We start from the raw sequence: 17,830 nt of genomic DNA, 5'->3' as shown, positions 1-17,830 counted from the left end.
CTTATTAAATCTCTCGGTAAGGTTTGATTGAGGATGATAGGGGGTTGTGAACCTTTGCTTGACCTGGAGAACTTTACAAGTTTCCCTCATAAGGTTTGATATAAAACAAGAACCATTATCGGAAACTAATCTTTTTGGAAAGCCATATCTCATACAGTACTCATGAACAAACTTTTTAGCAACTGCACTTGTCGTAATTCGTCTTAGTGGAAATAACTCTACCCACTTTGTGAAATAATCGACGACGACTAACAGATGCACGTTCCCTCTGGAAGAAACGGGAAAGGGACCCATGGTGTCAATCCCAACCATTTCTCCTGGATGATCAACAGAGGTTGACACCATGCCTCCCCATCGCCTCGTATTGTCGAATTTGCATGTTTGGCATTTTTTACAGGACAGGACAAATTTTTTTATATCTTTACGCATACCGGGCCAGAACGCGCGTTGTCGGCATCGCTGAAGAGTTTTATTGACTCCCATGTGACCTGAAATGGGATGCATGTGCATTTCAGTCAAAAATTTCTCTCTACATGGTGGAGGAATTACTAGCAATTTTTTATTCCTGAATCTAAAAAACAATTTTTGATTTTCGAAAAGGTAATACTTTTCAATTTTTTCATCAATTTTTTGTCTTCCGACAGATTTATCATTAAAATACTGTATAATATCTTGGTAATTTTTTTTCTGTTGAACAATTAACTCAGGTAAATCCAAAAACGAGAACAAATATAATTTATTATCAATTTTTTCCTCGAAATCAGTTTCAGTGGTGACAACAGCGGGCATTCTGGACAGGGCATCAGGGGCCTGCATGGTCGAACCTTTTCTATATTCAAACTTTAAAGGATATTCCTGTAGTAATTGAGCCCATCGGCTTAACCTCCCCTTCAATTGTTTAGCCTCAAAATACCAGGCGACTGCCCTGTGATCCGTTACTATAGTAACAGGTTCTCCTGAAAACCAGGCTCGAAATTTATTACACGCCCATATAACAGAGAGTCCCTCCTGTTCTGTTACCGAATAATTTTTTTCTGCTGAATTCAAGGTACGACTGGCATAGGCTAACGGCTTTTCCCCGTCAGGCTCAACTTGCTGCAAAATGGCTCCAAGCCCAATTCCTGAGGCATCTGTGTAAATTTTTAAGGCACAATCTTTTTTTCTTGTGGTTAGAACGGGAGCACAAGACAAGAGATGTTTCAATTTTTCGAACGCCTGTTGGTGTATTTTGTCCCATTTGAACCTTTGCCCTTTTTTTGTCAGGCCGTAAAGGGGGTTAGCGACATCACCAAAATGGGGAACAAATTGCCGGTACCACCCGCAGAGTCCCAGAAAACGTTGCACCTGTTTTACTGTTTTAGGCCTAGAAAAACTCAAAATGGCGTCGGTTTGGTCCTGTTTTACGTGCCATCCTTCTTTGGTCAAACAGAGACCTAGATATTCCAAATTTTTTTTATAGAGATTACATTTGTCTGGCTTAAGAGTTAAGCCTGCTTTTTCCAAACACGAAAATACTGTTTTCAAGTTTTGTAAATGTTCCTCAAAATTCGAACTGTAAACGACAATGTCATCCAAATAAAAATCGGCACACTTACCGACTAAGTGGCCCAGGATTGTAGTCATCATGCGTTGGAACGTGGCCGGGGCATTGTTGAGTCCAAAGGGCATTACCTTAAATCGGTACATTCCAGAATCGGTTATGAATGCCGTTTTGTCCCGATCCTCTAGCCGCACTGGAACTTGCCAATACCCTGAGGCCAGATCGAACGTAGAGACGAATCGTGCGTCACCCACTCGTTGTAGAATTTGATCGATGAAAGGCAAAGGGTACCGATCGGGTGCCGTAATTTTATTCACCTTTTTATAGTCGACGACAAATCGCCAATCACCAGTTTTCTTTTTGATTAAAAAACACGGGGAAGCCCAGTTTGTGGAGGCAGGCTCAATGACGTCATCACAGAGCATCTGTTGCACCTGCTCTTCTACTAATTGTTTTTTCCATCGCGGAAGAGAAAAAGGGGATCGAAAAACCGGTTTTCCGTCAGTCACGATCTTATGCTCAGCAACGTGAGTTCTACCGGGAGTGTTTCTGAACAAATTCGGAAATTGTTTTAACAATTCAAACAACCTTTTTTTCTGATCGGAATCAAATTCCGATTTACTTACTAAATTTTGCATTTTTACCTGATCGACATCTCCTTTATACGACAACAATCCTCCTTTAAGTTCAAAGTTTTTGAAGTCAACTATAATTTCAGTTTTACTCAAAATATCACTGCCGATCAAGATCCCAAATGGGACCCTGGCGAGCACTATCAGATCTGTGTGCACGACACTGTTTCGTATCTCCACTTGGGCCCGAAGAATCCCCACAGGCTGACAGTACTCACCGGATGCCAACTGAAATCTATCACCGTGATAGGGTCTAACTTGATTAGTGGGTGAACCAACCTGCCGAGCCAGATCGAAACTGATCGCTGAACAATCGGCACCGGTATCAATTTTTGCTGTCAAAATCTTGTTGTTAACTCTCACAACTGGATTAAGAAAACTAAATTTTTTACTAGGGGTCTTTTTACCCATGGATACACTACCCCTTCTCATGTATCCCAGGTCTAGTTTCCCTGATTCCCATTTGATTTACAATTTTTTACAATATGGCCGATTTGACCACAACCAAAACAGGTAACTTGTCGAAAAAATTTATTTGTCCTAAAAGGCCGTCTTGAAGGTTGTACTACATTTTGTGTAGGTCCCACACAATTTTTTCTAACTTCAGGTTGAAATTTCTCAACACAATTTTCACAAGATTCAAAATTTTTACGAGATTCAATTTGAACATTTTCACGCGTTGCAAGAAATTGATCTAACATTACAAATAATTGTTGCAAAGAATTAGGCTTCCTAACTTCCAAAAATGTTCTCACATTATAGGGTAATTGTGACATTATAAGTTCAATTTTGTCCGACTCCGGAACGGTTAAATCGAACGACTGAAAAAGATCTAACTTATGTAATACGAAATCAAGGTACGAGCCCGTCGAAAACTTTTCAGAGAATAAAGCACGAGCTAATTCAACCCTGGTATGATACCTTGAAAAGGTTTGTAATAACAAGCCCTTGAAACTTTCCCACGATTTATGGGGGCCCCATTTTTCCCATTCGTGCCTGCCTATCGTTTGCCACCAGGCCTGAGCACGACCTTCAAACGTGCTTACAACTAACTCTATCTTATTAGGAACACTGTAAAGATTAAAATACGATTCACATTTTAATAAAAAGCTTCTAACGTCTTCTCCACTACCTGAAAATATAAGACTACCAACACTGCGTTGGGTCAATGGAACCAAAGCATTTGCGGGATTTAAAGGTAATGCCGGGGGAAGTATTACATGCGTCTCGCTATAAGGATTTGACATTGTTGGATAAGTAAAGTTCATTTGTGAACCATTATTCGATTGTGAACCACTTGGTTCCGGTTCAATTTGTACACGAACATCATCACCTAAATTTCTAGGCGTACTATGATTATTAGAATTCATCTCTAAAATCAATGTTAAATATCAAAAAAAAATTTTTTTTAGCGAAAGTACTTTCCACCCGCGGTTTGCCACACTTACTGAGAACCGGCCGAGCCCCCAAAATTGCAACGTCCCTTATGGGAGTTACTTGCCCGGTTCGAAATATCCAGCAATAAAGTGGCAAACGACAAGTGGAAAATGATTAGAAACAAACTTTCGCATGAAATATTATTATTTATTCAATTATATGGGTTAGTTAATTTTAACAATGGATTAGTATATCTTGGAGCCCTCTATTCGACGTTAGCAGTAAAGATACTGGCTCACCAATTGATGATCAACAACAGTCAACCTGTGCAGCGATCGGACATCCGATGTTGTTAGCCTTTCCGTAAATACCAGAGGAGTTTTCTCAGTTGAGAACCGGAACACCTTGATCAGTTCCTGGGGGCCTCTCGGTTGAGGGCCGGACCACCTTGCTCAGCTCCGGGGGGTCTCTTGGTTGAGGGCCGAACCACCTTGATCAGCTCCAGGGGGCCTCTCGGTTGAGGGCCGAACCACCTTGATCAGCTCCGGGGGCCTCTCGGTTGAGGGCCGGACCACCTCGATCAGCAATGAAGAACTTTGACTGTGAAGATTGTTTTATATTTTGATTCCGGACCTGCCGGAAAACGGATTCAAATAATGTAGATTATTGCATTTTAACAATTCAGCCTAAGGCCAATAGATACGGTAGTAAGACGGTGAACCGTCCTACTAGAGGGCTTCAGTTGAACAGAACAAGATTAGACGAACGCAATGTGAGAGACAAAGAGGGAGGAATTTATACTCCCCTTTTACAAGAAGTTTGGGACCACATGTCCTCGCATGGCCTTTTCGCCTCAACAAAATTATCGAATTTGCATATTCATGCGTCACTATTATAAACATTACAATTTAATTACATTGGAATCTGGCAACATGACATAATCCGGAGAGCTGATCAGACTCTCCCGATTATGTAAACATTACTAACATAACAATATGAAATGAATTGTTCCGACGGAGGTCTGCAGCCCCCCGCCGAAAATAAGTGAGTACAACACTATTTTCGTATCCGCACAACGAGACTTGCAACAACTCCCCCGGGAGGTTCTTCGATAAAAATAATTTAAACTGGGCTAAGCCTCGCCCAACTATACATATATTGGATCAAACCCCTCCACGAAAATAGCGGCATCGTCGTCATGAGGGGAATTAATTTATGTGGGACATCAGTAGCCCGACCTCTGGCCCGTTCTCGTTCGACAGCCGAAAGACCCCACCCGCCGACTGCCGAACTAATCGAACACTCTGGCCCTTACCGGTTCGCCAGTGGGTCCTCGGGTGGTTTCCGGTAACTGAGAGGTCCCTGGGGTCTAAAATAAGAAGGAATTTCCCACATAACGACAAGACCACCATTAACGTAGAGGGATCGGATCCCGATACGTTACATTATGCAATTTCCTGTGATTTCGGAAATTTTCCCACACACTACGAGGAAGAAATGTCGTGTTGGTGTAGACTCTACCAGATTTTTCGTAGGTGGCGGTCCGTACTTCAACGCTCCGTTTCTTTTGCCTTGGTTGGAAAATATTTTTGTCGTTGGCTTCCAGGGGTTTCCCGTTGAGTTCCGCGCGAATTTTTCCAAGTGCTTTCTTGTAGGCGGCACATCCGCGGTAGGTACTGGGGTGACCAACCGTCCCGCAATTACAGCATTCAGGCTGATCAATCCCGCGAACCTTCTTACACATCCGAGCTGCGTGAAAGTCCTTACATTTGAGGCAGCGCTGAGGTCTGTCGCATGGGTTGCCCTCACATTCCCAGGACTGGCACCGGTAGCACTGTCTCGGCGTAAGTCTATTTGGGTTCCTTTTGAACCTAGAGATGGTGACAGCTACGAAGGCTAGCTGTTTGAGATCGAAGATGGCCTTTGACTCTTCGTTATCTGGCAGTTCGATTTTCCAAAGCGGGAGGTTACGCATCCGGGCACGACTCCTTCTAGAACGGAGTTGTTCAATGGATTTTGCGCAGAAACCTGCTTCCGCTAAGTCGTTGCGTAAGTCCTCTGTTGGTGTTTCCGGGTCCATTCCGCGAAGCAGAATGAAAAAGGAATCGGCACCAATTGCAGATTGTCTGCTCACCTCAATGTTGTTATCCCGAAAAAATTTTAGTGCAAGTTGACGGTCACCATCATTTTGAAACCAAATTTTGTGTTGGCCGCCACTGAACTTGACGCGGAAGTCACTTTCACAAAAATCACTGATTTTTTTCCCCACTTTTGACCACTGGCCGTGGCATCGGATCTCAAGAAAAAATGTCCCGTATGCTTTTTGCGATGTCCCGTATGCTTTTTCTGTTTTTCTCTCCGGATCGGGTGAAGATGGTACCTCGTCCTCGCAGATCCATTGCGATTGGGTGATCAGGACGTCAGTCTCCGTCGGGGCGGGGCTACCGCGGGCTGGCCCGTTTCGACACCGCTCATCTGGAGTCTCCCTCCCGTCATCAGGTCGCTCGGGAGCGGCAGACGTGGGTACCTCTTTCTCCGTCGAGGGAGGCGGGTCCTCTTTGGTGCTCGCTGCGCGCGATTGGTCGGTTGGAGCCTTGGCTTCAGTAAGGGCGGAGCCTTGGGGAGACTTTTCATGGCTGTCTCTTGGGCTTAGCTTGGGTCCCTTTTTCCGTTTTTTTCCGGGAATCTTGTCCGGGTTTTTCTCAAGAGAGTTCGCGAATCTTTGGCATAGCAAGATGTCAAGTCGGTTGAACAGTGATGGCGTCTCAGCTAGATTACATTTTTCATGGACCGAGAGATCCTTGACAGTGCTCCAAATCTTTTGGTTATGATGGTCCCTCTTATCTTGGTCGGGGATCTCTTTGGTTAACCATATGAGCTTGTCCAGGATATTGTCGCTGGAGCATGGCTTGAATTTGTTCTTGCTGGCCTGCAGTAATCTATAGAAGGCTTGGAAGTCGTGTTCAGCTACATGTATCAGCTGTTCGGCTGCTGCGGCTATGTCGTCAGCTTTGGCTTCCTTGTCCCAGCATAGCTTTTCCAAGTCAGACCATCTCCAGTTTTGGGGGCCCAGAAAAATATCGTGGAAGTAACAATTAAACTGAGTTCTATTACAAGTCATTTCTTATGTATTTAGGTATCCGACTGAGTACGGATTGTGTTTCAAACTTTAACTGAAGAATTAATTTAGAGTTGACTGTTAAAAATTTCTAAGTCCGATAGGCTTTGGCATCGGAGCGAATTTTTCGCATGACCGTCCCGTTCGATGGCTGGGACTCGTCTTTTGACAATTATGAAATCGGAAAATTTTGAGCCATCACTAGATTCTGATTTAGCAATCACATATACAAAATTTTAGGCGCGAATACAGATTTTCCAGTCACCATGGTGACCTGGCACTTGGGGTTTGTCCAACCCTGGAATAAATAAAGATGCATATACTGTTCTGAATATATTTTTTGTATATAGTCATTTTCATGACCCCGCCCAGGGGATTTCGGGATTCATGAGATCTGGGGGAATCCTGGGAGGATATACTCAGATTTACGGCATGACTAGATCTGAATAAATTGCCTATGGCGATAGACCGGAGTTGTGCTCGTTTCAATGAGAGAGAGAGAATGAAAGTATATTTTTACTTGGACCGTGATCAAACTAGAATGGGGCTCAAGGGCAAAGGCTACGCCCCCAACAATCAAATAAATTTTTGTTAATTAAATGCTTTTGGGAAATTGGCACCAACTCAAAAATTCTCTGAAAGAAATTCCGTGTCCCCCCCCCCCCCAATAGATTGGTTTTCTTGGGTACGCTCATGCTCAGGGGTAGTCCCATTCCAAGGGCGTAGCGAAGAGGAAGACTTGGGTGTCTGGTCCCCTCGTCCGAAATGTGAGAAAATGACCGAAAAAAGGGGAAAAAGATGACCAAATCTATTGTTCTGTCACTTTGGTCCCCCCTGCCGAACGAAATTTCTGGCTACGCCCTTGTCCCATTCACTTTGATAACAATACATTAAATGATTGTTATACAGTCGAATATCCTGTTATAACGAACTCCAAGAAACCGGAGAAAACACTTCATTATAAAGAAATTTCAGATTGTTTGCATTGTTCCTATGTATACTTATTAGAGGGATTAGAAAACCATTCGTTAAAACGATATTTTCGCTGTAACGGTATTCGTTAAAACGGGATTCGCCTGTAATTAGAGCCCGAATTTTCCACTTTAAAAAAATGGCTAAATATGAACTAAAACTGAGAAAATATGTGCTAAAAGAACAAATAACCAAGCAAAAAACGCAAATGCTTTTTTAAATGCATCTTTTCTATTTATCTCGATGCATATTCATTTGCAAAAACATTCTCATGCAAATGATTTCTACATGTATTTTATTTAAGAATTTCTAGTTATTAGTACTGTAGCTGCTCACTAATAGAAAGAAAAAGTTGCTCGAAAAAGAAGCAAACTACACGTGCACACAAGTAACAAAACATGAATAATGTCAAAAATGGGCGGATTTTTCTCCTGAGATTTTACTTCTTTTTACTTGAAAAAAAAGAAATGACAAGCAAATAAAGCACCCGGGCTTCGGGTATGGTCCATGTAGCTAGAAGGTCCTTGTAGTTGAGCAACCAAACTATTTGAAAATGTCGAATTTCCGATTCGATAGACGATGTTGCCTGATCCATAAATCCATGGAAGTGAGCATGAATGTAATAAGTTCAGACTTTTAATTGTTCAGTTGGTCATCTAAACCGCTTTGATGATACGAAATTCTATGGAAAACGTCTTATACTCTTAGAGAATCAACTGATTTGAGATCAAAAATCAATTTCACATGACTAGAGTTCCGTTCAATCGTTAATATTAGAACGAAATGATCTCAAAGACGTCCCAATGCAGATAAAGCAGCAATTTTCAATAATTTTATGTCCTTACAGAGCGAAACGTGAAAATTCGTTTATAATGAGAACTACGTTACAGCGAGAACTTTTCTTGTGGTTGTGAGCTGTTGTTATAACGAACTTTTATTGTATTATGAGCAATATTAATTTGAAAAATTACAAAAATTTAATTAATCTTCCGCACAACTTGAAAATTTGCACTTATTCTGAAAATTCTTCAATTACATACATTTATATACACATTAATGCTAAAAAGAGGTTAATTTATATAAATGCAACAAACAGGACTAATCATAACAAATTTATAAATAGTGCAAAAAAAAAAAAAAAATGAATAAATCAAAATTAAAAAGGTCAATTTCCCGTGACCTTTCATTAAATTAAGTTGTATAATAACCAAGAATGGCCACTGAAGCTGTGCTTTCCAAAGTGTGAAATATCGACCCCTGGGGGAAGGGGTCGATGCAATTGTCCAAAGGGTCGATAGAAGCTATGGGTTTAGTATAGGATCCTATGGGTGGGCTTGAGTTGGGAGAAATGAGAAAGAAATTTTTTTTAAAGAAGAGCTATGGAACACAAAAAGTTTGGGAGACTTTTCACTGAAGCAGCGGTTCTCAACCGGTGCTCCGTGTACACTTCCCGGGGGCTCCGCACCCACTCGAAGAAAATAAATCAGTAAATTCGATAAATGAATATAAGGAGAGCGTACGGGGCTCCACCATAGAAATTTTACGCCGAATAGAGGCGACCACTGATGCATATTTGTGTTTGAGTACAGGTGATCATTTGTGGAGATTTTACTGTATTTAGGAAAATGTAATGGAACCCTTTGTATATATCTCCCTATTACGTTTCTGACCTTACTTATTTGTACGAGGTTTTGCTTCAGTTGCTATACATTTCTATACATTATCCCTGTATACAGGGCCTAATTTCTTCATGGGCAAATGAAGCCTTTATAACTTTGAGCCCCCGAAATTCAAACAACATACATTCACTGACCAATTAACATCTTTGACTCTTGTCGCAAGAGCCTCCTAATTCCTGCTTTACCCAGGGCCCTGCCTGTATACACTTCAATTAATCGACGTTTTCACTTCGATTCGAACTCCCAAGTCTTTGGAAAACACCTTTTCTATCAATCGAATCACATAATTTTTCAATTGGTGAAAACGTGTCACTGAAATACAGTGTTTTACAGTTTTCAAAAACCCATCATGAAGAAACGTTGTAAGCGGAAAAACTAAGCGGGATCGACTGTAGTTTCTCATGCATATTTTTTACTGAAAAAGTAATAAAATTTAAAATGATTGACTGGTTCAATCAGGGCTGCAACTAGATGCTTGGTTACCCGGGGCAAGCGCGCATTTTGACGCCCCCCTTGTAATGTTGAAGGAGAGGTTTTAGAATGAAATTTGCACCCCATCCGGTCTAGCGCCCGGGACACGAGACCCGCCTGCTCCTCCCTAGTTGTGGCCCTGTGTTCCATGGCTTTTGACAGGTACTGAAATAATTATTGAACGGGCTACGGTATGCTGATAGCCAGGGCTGTAACTGGGATTTTTGTCGCCCCCACATTCGATAATTTTGTAACGGTGTTCTCTGTCAAGTAAAGGACGTTTTACATAACGTTTAAATAACGCTTTTTTTTCTGTTAAATCTTGAAATGAATACCGTAAAATTGCTTGAGACTTTAGCAACAATAATGTTATGATAGTATTATAAGTATATTTCTTCTCAAGCATAAGATTTTGAATCAAAACGACAGATTTTCACAAAATTTTTTTTCGGAAACGTCTGTAAAAAAAAAGTGGGGGGGAGGGTAATTTTCGGAAAAAGTTCGTTTTTCAGTACTGCTTTCGCATTTATACGACGCGTCGTATAAACGAGGTTCCACTAGAGCCTGAGCCCCCCCAACATTTTCAATAAGTTTACGCCTATGTCTCTACTTCATTTAAAAAGAATCCCTGCTTCTAAAAACTATCCCTAAGGAATTTTTGTCGGGCTTTCCTTTTGCCTCTGTTTTTTTCCCCCTTTCAAAATGATGTCACACATCGTAAATGGGGAAATTCATTTTTTAAGGAAGTTTTACAAACCCTCTGATGGGGTAACAAGAAAAGTTGTTTGTCTTATCGTGCAGAGAAATAGCTTAGCAGCCAATAGTCCTGGATAGTAATTGAAGATTATAGTGACGCGCATGTGGTCTAAACTTCCTCTTTTGTTGAAGTTGCATACGTGCGATAAAAGATGAATACTGTTCCTTTCATCTCAAATGTTCCTCAAAAGGGCTGACTTTTTCTTTTTGTACTAGTTGTGTTACGGACATAAACATCTACCATGGTAGAAAGACTGACATCATCACCCATGTGAAATCAAAAAAACATCAAACAAGTGTCACAAAAAGTCAGTGTTCTTCAAAAATTGACGCTTTTTTTCCTTCATCTGATTATTTTGGGGTCATTCGTGTAGAATATTTGTTCACATCATTTCTGACTGAACACAATATATATTTGTTTTACATCACCATTGAAGTTTTGGCCTCCAATTTCACTTGTTTTTTGCTTAGGGATTTATTCCCATGTGTGTAAAATCCCTATTTTATTTGAATTCAAATTTTGAGTAGGAATTTTATTCAATACATTTTAACTTTTATGAGTGTAAAGTCCCTATTTTATTTGGAAAAATCCCTTTTGTATTTATTAGGAAGTGTTTCTAGTATAAAATATGGGTCTGCGAGAAAATCTCCCTAATTTGCATTTTGAAAAGTTAGCAGCTATGACATGTTTCCAGAACATATAGCAAACCTGTTTCGCCACTGCCTCGCACCATCTTACTTCATCTGGAATGGCAGCTTCTATGAGCTACTTGATGGTGTAGCAATTTTGCAGTCCCTCAGTCTAGTGGTGGCTAATTTATTCATGAAAAGATTTGAAGCTAAGCCTTGCAGTCTGTCTCACTAAGCACCATGGTATGACTCCGTTATGTAGACGATACCACTGTGTTATGACAGCACGTGGACCTCGAACTACAAAGATTCCTTGAACATATCAACAATACTCACCCAGCTATCAAATTCACAATGAATAGAGATGGAGAAAAATTCAAAGCTAACGTTTCTGGATTCCCTGGTGAACAGAATGATGGCAACCGCTTAGGACAGTGTTTTTTGAAAACCTATTCATACAGACTGGCGCCTCCGCAAAAACTCCAATCACAATTCATGACTGAAAAAAGATGTGCTAACCGTATTTGCCAGCCACAAGATCCAGACACAGAACTGATCCATCTACAGGCGGCCTGCAATGCTAACGGTTATATAATGAAAGCAATTCGAAGAGCCATATGACCATGAAAAACAACAATATGAATGAAAAAATGAACCCCAAGCCAAAGCCTATTTACCATACATCTGGAAGGTCATCAATTGAATTGAGAGGGTTTTGTAAAATTTCAACATCAAACCCACCGGAAACTTAGTACAGTAAAGCCTCGATTAACCTGCACCATCTGGACCAGGGCTATGACATATAACTGAATAGACAGATAACAGAAATCTCTAAATACATATAGACCGTAATGTGATTTCACTGCGGGCTTGAGACAAAAATGAAATAAAATCCTTCAAAAGTGTGAATATTGCATACATATTGTATTTAATTTTACAAAACTGTCAATATAAACTTCAATATAAGGTCGGCGCAGGCAGTGGTGACATTAAAAAAATAGCGTCCTTTATATTGTATCTCTCTTTTAAAATTCTTTAACAGTCATGGCCATCATCAGATGAAAGCCTTCGATAAAAGCTTTTCTGTAACGTCGCTTCATATTTTCAATTATGCCCTGGTTCATAGGCTGGATAAGTGGAGTATTCGCTGGAAGAAAGAGGTATGTTATTTTGCCATCACCGCTTTTGAGTTCACAAGAGGGAGTGTGTGTCTGGGCGTTGTCCATTAACAGCAGTGCTTCCTGTGGCAACTGTTTTTCGGCCATATGTGCTCTAACTTGAGGCACGAAAACGCACGAACAACATCGCATTGTAGACCAGTCTGAATGAAATTTTTTAAAAATGTCATGGTGGAGAGATATATCATTGTAGCAAGGTTTCACTGTATTTAATGATGCTGTGTTTAAAATTCAAATATGCCATTTATTATTATTAAAATTACACTTCTGTCATACAGCAAATCGGGCAGTTATCATAACTTTTGTTGGTTTTTTTTATTAGGATATACAGCAAAAACATAGTGTCCCACATCCAATTGCTGCATATCTAATCAAACCAGTTCAGCGCATTACCAAGTATCAATTGCTGTTGAAAGATTTGCTTTCTTGCTGTGAAGAAGGTCAAGGTGAAATTAAAGTAATGGAATCAGAATATCTAACCATTATCTTTGCTTGGTTTATTTTGTTTAAAGGAAAACGTTTATAAGTATCTATTGATGTAGTAGCATTGTTAAATATCTATTGATGTAGTAGCATTGTTAAATATCTATTGATGTAGTAGCATTGTTAAATATCTATTGATGTAGTAGCATTGTTAAATATCTATTGATGTAGTAGCATTGTTAAATATCTATTGATGTAGTAGCATTGTTAAATATCTATTGATGTAGTAGCATTGTTAAATATCTAATGTTTGTATTTTTTGTTCATAGATTTATGCATCAATATTAACTTATTTACATACAGGTGCCATTTTCTTCATATGAGTAATTGAATCGTCAGGTTTAAGAAGGGAATAAGTGCAAAAATATTAATTATTACAAAAATGGAAAAAGAAAAAAAAAGGAAAAAGCTGTTTAAGAGTGGTAAATTTTTAATCAATAACCACCAAATTTTTACTGTAATTTCAGTACCCTATTTAAGAATAGTGTTCGTACTTGAAAATAATGTATATCAACCCAGAAATTTGTATAGTGCTGAAAAAAGTTGGATTTATTTTCTTCTTATTAAGTTTGAACTGGTTAAAAATTGTAAATAACTTGTAAAATAAAAAAGTATATATATATTTTCAGAGTTACCAACTGCTACGGTTTGTCCGTATTTTCTACAGTTGAACTTACTAAACTACGAAGTACCTACAGTACTCGGCATGGGTCACTTTTTCCACTGAAAGTCACTTTTATAGAAACTGGTTTTTTTATTACATATTTTCAGTCCCAGGTCACTTTTTCCGCTTTTTTTAGCAAAAAAACCGCAATCTTGGTCTCTCGTTTTTTTTTGCTGTCTGTGTTTTCCTTTTCTTTAAGGAGGAACTTTACTGGTTTAAGGTCGCTAATTTTCTCCCTCCCTTCATTGAACTACTATTGTTAGCTCCCTTCCTGGGAGCATGTTCTGTGACGTCCATCACCAAGACGAACTGGTTATGCTTCATCAAATGGAGCATAAGATGAGAAGCTGAACGAGTTGGTATGTGATGTGAAGCCCCAGAATCAATAATCCAACAGTCCCTGTTGACATCTGTGGCATACATGAATGCTTGTCCTTGAAAGCTCTGTTGAGTTTCATTTTCTTTACTTGAACGAATTCTCTCTTGTGCTGGGGGGGGGGGGGAACTGTCACCGTGACCTACTGTTAGAAACCCAGTGTAGTGACATAAGTTATAAGGCCAGGGTACTAGAACTACTTGAACGACAGTTCTTTATGATATGACTGACTTTGCTGCAGGAGTAGTAGTTCACTGGTTTCTTCTTTGGTTTTTGAACCTTCAAAATTTCAAGCTGCTTCTTTGGTTTTTTGAACCTTCAAAATTTCAAGCTGCTTCTTTGGTTTTTTGAACCTTCAAAATTCATGCTTTTTCTTAGCCATTGAACTATCATTTCTTGCAATGAATGCTACAGTGCTTAGTTCAGAACTGCAAGATCTCTGTTCTTCAAATATTTGTTTGAGAAGAATTATACATTCAAAGTCACTAAACTTCTTTCTTTATGCAGAACTGATTCGCAAATGTTTTTGAACTCGTGATACACACTCGGAAGAGTAATGAATATCCTATTCAGCAATATGGAAAGAGGAAGACTTTCATTTTTTTCTTTGAGCTCTTACAAATATTATAAAATTTGTTGCAGTTTTGACACATGTGAAGCGATACTGTCAGCTGGATTCTTAGTGTTGCTGAATAACTGAATACAATAAGTCCAAAAAAAGCATCTTTTATTTGTATTTTTAAACAGTGTGCGATGCATTCCACATATCTCTGCCAGATTTGCAGGTAAGAATATGCTGCTTTGGTTCACCATGAACCCTTGACCCGATTATGTATCATGCAATGGCATCTGCCTCCTCAAAGGCTTTGACATCAGCAGAAAACTTTGTTCATTCATGCTTGGTTGCATTTTCATCCAGTGAAGCAGGATAGGTGACTTCTCCCGATATCCACCATCATATTTTGGGTAGTCAGCTGAAGTTCCAAATAGACTTTCCAGCTCATCCAGTTCTGTATACCTTCTAACTTGTCACTGGAATGAAGCTTACCCCATTTTCCCACTGGAATTGGAAACTTGAGTTCTCACATAAACCGATACTAAAATTAGTTTGAGCAGCCAAAATTCTGCAGCTATTGACACAAACATTAAAAATAAAACTCGCTGCACAGTGGAAAAACTTGCTTAGATTATTCAAGAAAAATTATGACGAGAAAGAAATTCATGGACACATAAAACATACCGCCCGATTTGAACAAACACAAAACTACGAATGAAAACAAAGCCAGTGATGCCATATACAAAACACTAAATGTATATCATAGTTAACATTAATTTTCTAATATTCAATAAGAACCAACTTTGACCTTTTGAGAGAAAGATTAGTGGGAATTTTCAAAGACTGGTTGCAATCAGTTGGGTGGTAAACCAATGGGAAGGATTTAAGGTAAAATGATCCTTTTTTTATGACATCATACCTTTTGTTCATATAAAGCATGTTTGTTTGTCTCATCACTTCTGGTTCTCAGAAAAAATGTCTAGTCTTTATCTGGAAAAGAAAAAGGCATTTAGATAGCATAAAAGTGGAACAGGTGACCTGGCATCATTTACTGAAAAAGAAGTGCATTAGGAAAAGTAAAAAAGAACTTCAATCAATGTTGCCAGATAACATTGGTGCTGACCCAAAATCATTTTTCAAGTATGTCAACAATGGATGTAAAGAGACAGTTGGCCCCCTCTCAATAGTAGGATCTCAGGTAGAGAGCAATGTAGGCATGTGTGGTGCTTTCAATATATTTTTAGTGTCGGTTTTTAATAGGGAAGATGATATCCAAAGTGCAGGTATGTCATGGGATGATAGAGTTCTCAACGATATTCAAGTGGAAGATACAGAAGTCCTGAAATTTCTAAAGAAAATTATGTGCATGCAAAGAACCAGGACCAGATGATATTTATCCTAAGGTCCTTAGGGATTGTGCTAATGAACTGTTGAGGCCAGTTGCGCAGATTTACAGACGTTGTGTTGCTGAAGGTGTCGTCTCACCAGATTCTCAATATTTTAATAATGTTTTTTTCCTGCACTGCATATTACAGCTGCCTATGGCACTGGTATTGGTGAGTTTTGACAAAAATTAGATTTCCATAATGCACGCTTTTAAATATATATCCTGATGGATATGTTAAATAACAAAACACTTACTTTTATGTAGGTTTACATGTTTCTATATTTTGAATTATAACTACTGAGAAAAATTACCTGTTTTGATATTTTAAATTTTCTGATCTGTATAAAATTTCATTACAAATAAATTTTTTTTGTGCAGCATCTGTTAATGCACCAAACTCATTTATTCTCACCAGAAAATTTCATGGCATAATAAACATGGCTGTATAAATCCAAATTTTTGAAAAGTATTTTCAATCAAAGCAGAGCTGGCAGGACTTGATACACAAAGCATTGTTTTGCACGTTTAGGTGCAGCTTGAATTGAAAAACCATTGCATTATGAATGCTAGTAATGTAATTATGCCGTACCATACCATAGTCAAACTTAGCCATTTCTTACTTTTGCACCGAAAATAAGTTGTAGGAGTTTCGTAAGCATCATGTAGAAGCCAGCACTGCTAAATTAAAGCACATTTTAGTCCTACAATTCAGTATGTATTTTGATTTCTAGGTACACTGAAGAGCCAAAAAAACTTGTTTACCTGCCTAATATCGTGTAGGGCCCCCGCGAGCCCGCAGAAGTGCCACAACACGACATGGCATGTACTCGACTCACGTCTGAAGTAGTGCTGGAGGTAATTGACACCATGAATCCTGCAGGGCTGTCCATAAATCCGTAGGAGTAAGAGGCGGTGAAGATCTATTCTGAACAGCACGTTGTTGAATTTTTCTCTGCAAATATTGCCTTTACAAACGTGAATTTTTTTGTTTTGTTTTCTTATTAGGAGAGAGAAGGCAACAACAATAATTGGGGTTTTTTTGCACAGGGTGTCCATATTAAAAGTTAATTTTTTTATTTTAATAAATACACATCCCCTTGCAACATGAATGACATATCTGAAATTCCAGACTTTGTACATTTATATTCCACAAGAATGGCTTTAATATCTGTCACCGTTTTCTTGCTATTCCATTTTGAAATCTGTCAGGCAATTGTGGGACACTGTTTGCCTGGTAAATATCTAAACTGAATTTTTTTGGTACTTTTTTTATATTTCATGAATTCTTACATTAATCAATATTGCAGGATGGATTAGATGTTATGCTGAGTGTACCAAAGAAAGCCAATGATGCTATGCATCTAAGCATGTTGGAAGGCTGTGATGTAAGTTCATTTTAGAGAATCATCTTTCTAAGTATCATTTTTCTGTATATGTGAAGATTTAAAATCTGACATAATGGGCACCATTTAAATATTAAATACATCATTTGTGTTCAGATGGAATTAAATGCATTTTGATAGTGTAAAATTCAGTTTTTGACGGGCAACTATAACTGCATATTGTTTTTCTCCCTAGTTCAAACACAGTACTAGACATAAACATCTATATTGACCAAGTTTTTGATGAGGAGAGCCGCGTGATAATGCTATACTGTTATAGGAGCCATTGCCCAACAATGTTGGCAGCAATCGCATGATTTCATTTTTTAAAGAAGCCTTGGCATTCAAAAAAAAGCAATGCATAATTCTTATTTAAATTTTCTTGAAGGATATTTCATTGGAATTTGTAAGCAATTTACTCATGAACGATGAAATAAATATACCCTCAGTACCATCATCTTGGGCAAACTTCATAGACTACAGAAGAGACAAGTGTCTTTATATTCTTCAACAGATGACACTCCAATTTACTTTCAAACACCCATGAATTTCATACATTATATATTAAATATAATATAATATGCATTATATATTACACTGAAGAGCCAAAAAAACTGGTTCACCTGCCT

General features: G+C 38.9%; 1 protein-coding gene across 1 annotated transcript in view; it reads left to right on the top strand.

The window, feature by feature from the left end:
• trio (trio Rho guanine nucleotide exchange factor) overlaps positions 1-17,830 on the top strand; it is a 342,911-nt gene that overhangs the window by 191,440 nt on the left and 133,641 nt on the right. The window contains exons 30-31 of the mRNA XM_089254104.1: positions 12,676-12,810; positions 17,127-17,204. Of these exons, the coding sequence (XP_089110230.1) occupies positions 12,676-12,810; positions 17,127-17,204 (213 nt within the window). The remainder of the gene's footprint in view (positions 1-12,675; positions 12,811-17,126; positions 17,205-17,830) is intronic.

This window comes from Pholcus phalangioides, unplaced genomic scaffold (genome assembly GCF_987345545.1).
Source record: "Pholcus phalangioides strain wild (caught in Gottingen) unplaced genomic scaffold, Ppha-v1.0 ptg000039l_1, whole genome shotgun sequence".
Lineage (NCBI taxonomy): Eukaryota > Metazoa > Arthropoda > Arachnida > Araneae > Pholcidae > Pholcus > Pholcus phalangioides.
Note: the sequence above shows the minus strand (reverse complement) of the source record. Positions and strands in the feature narration are given on the sequence as shown.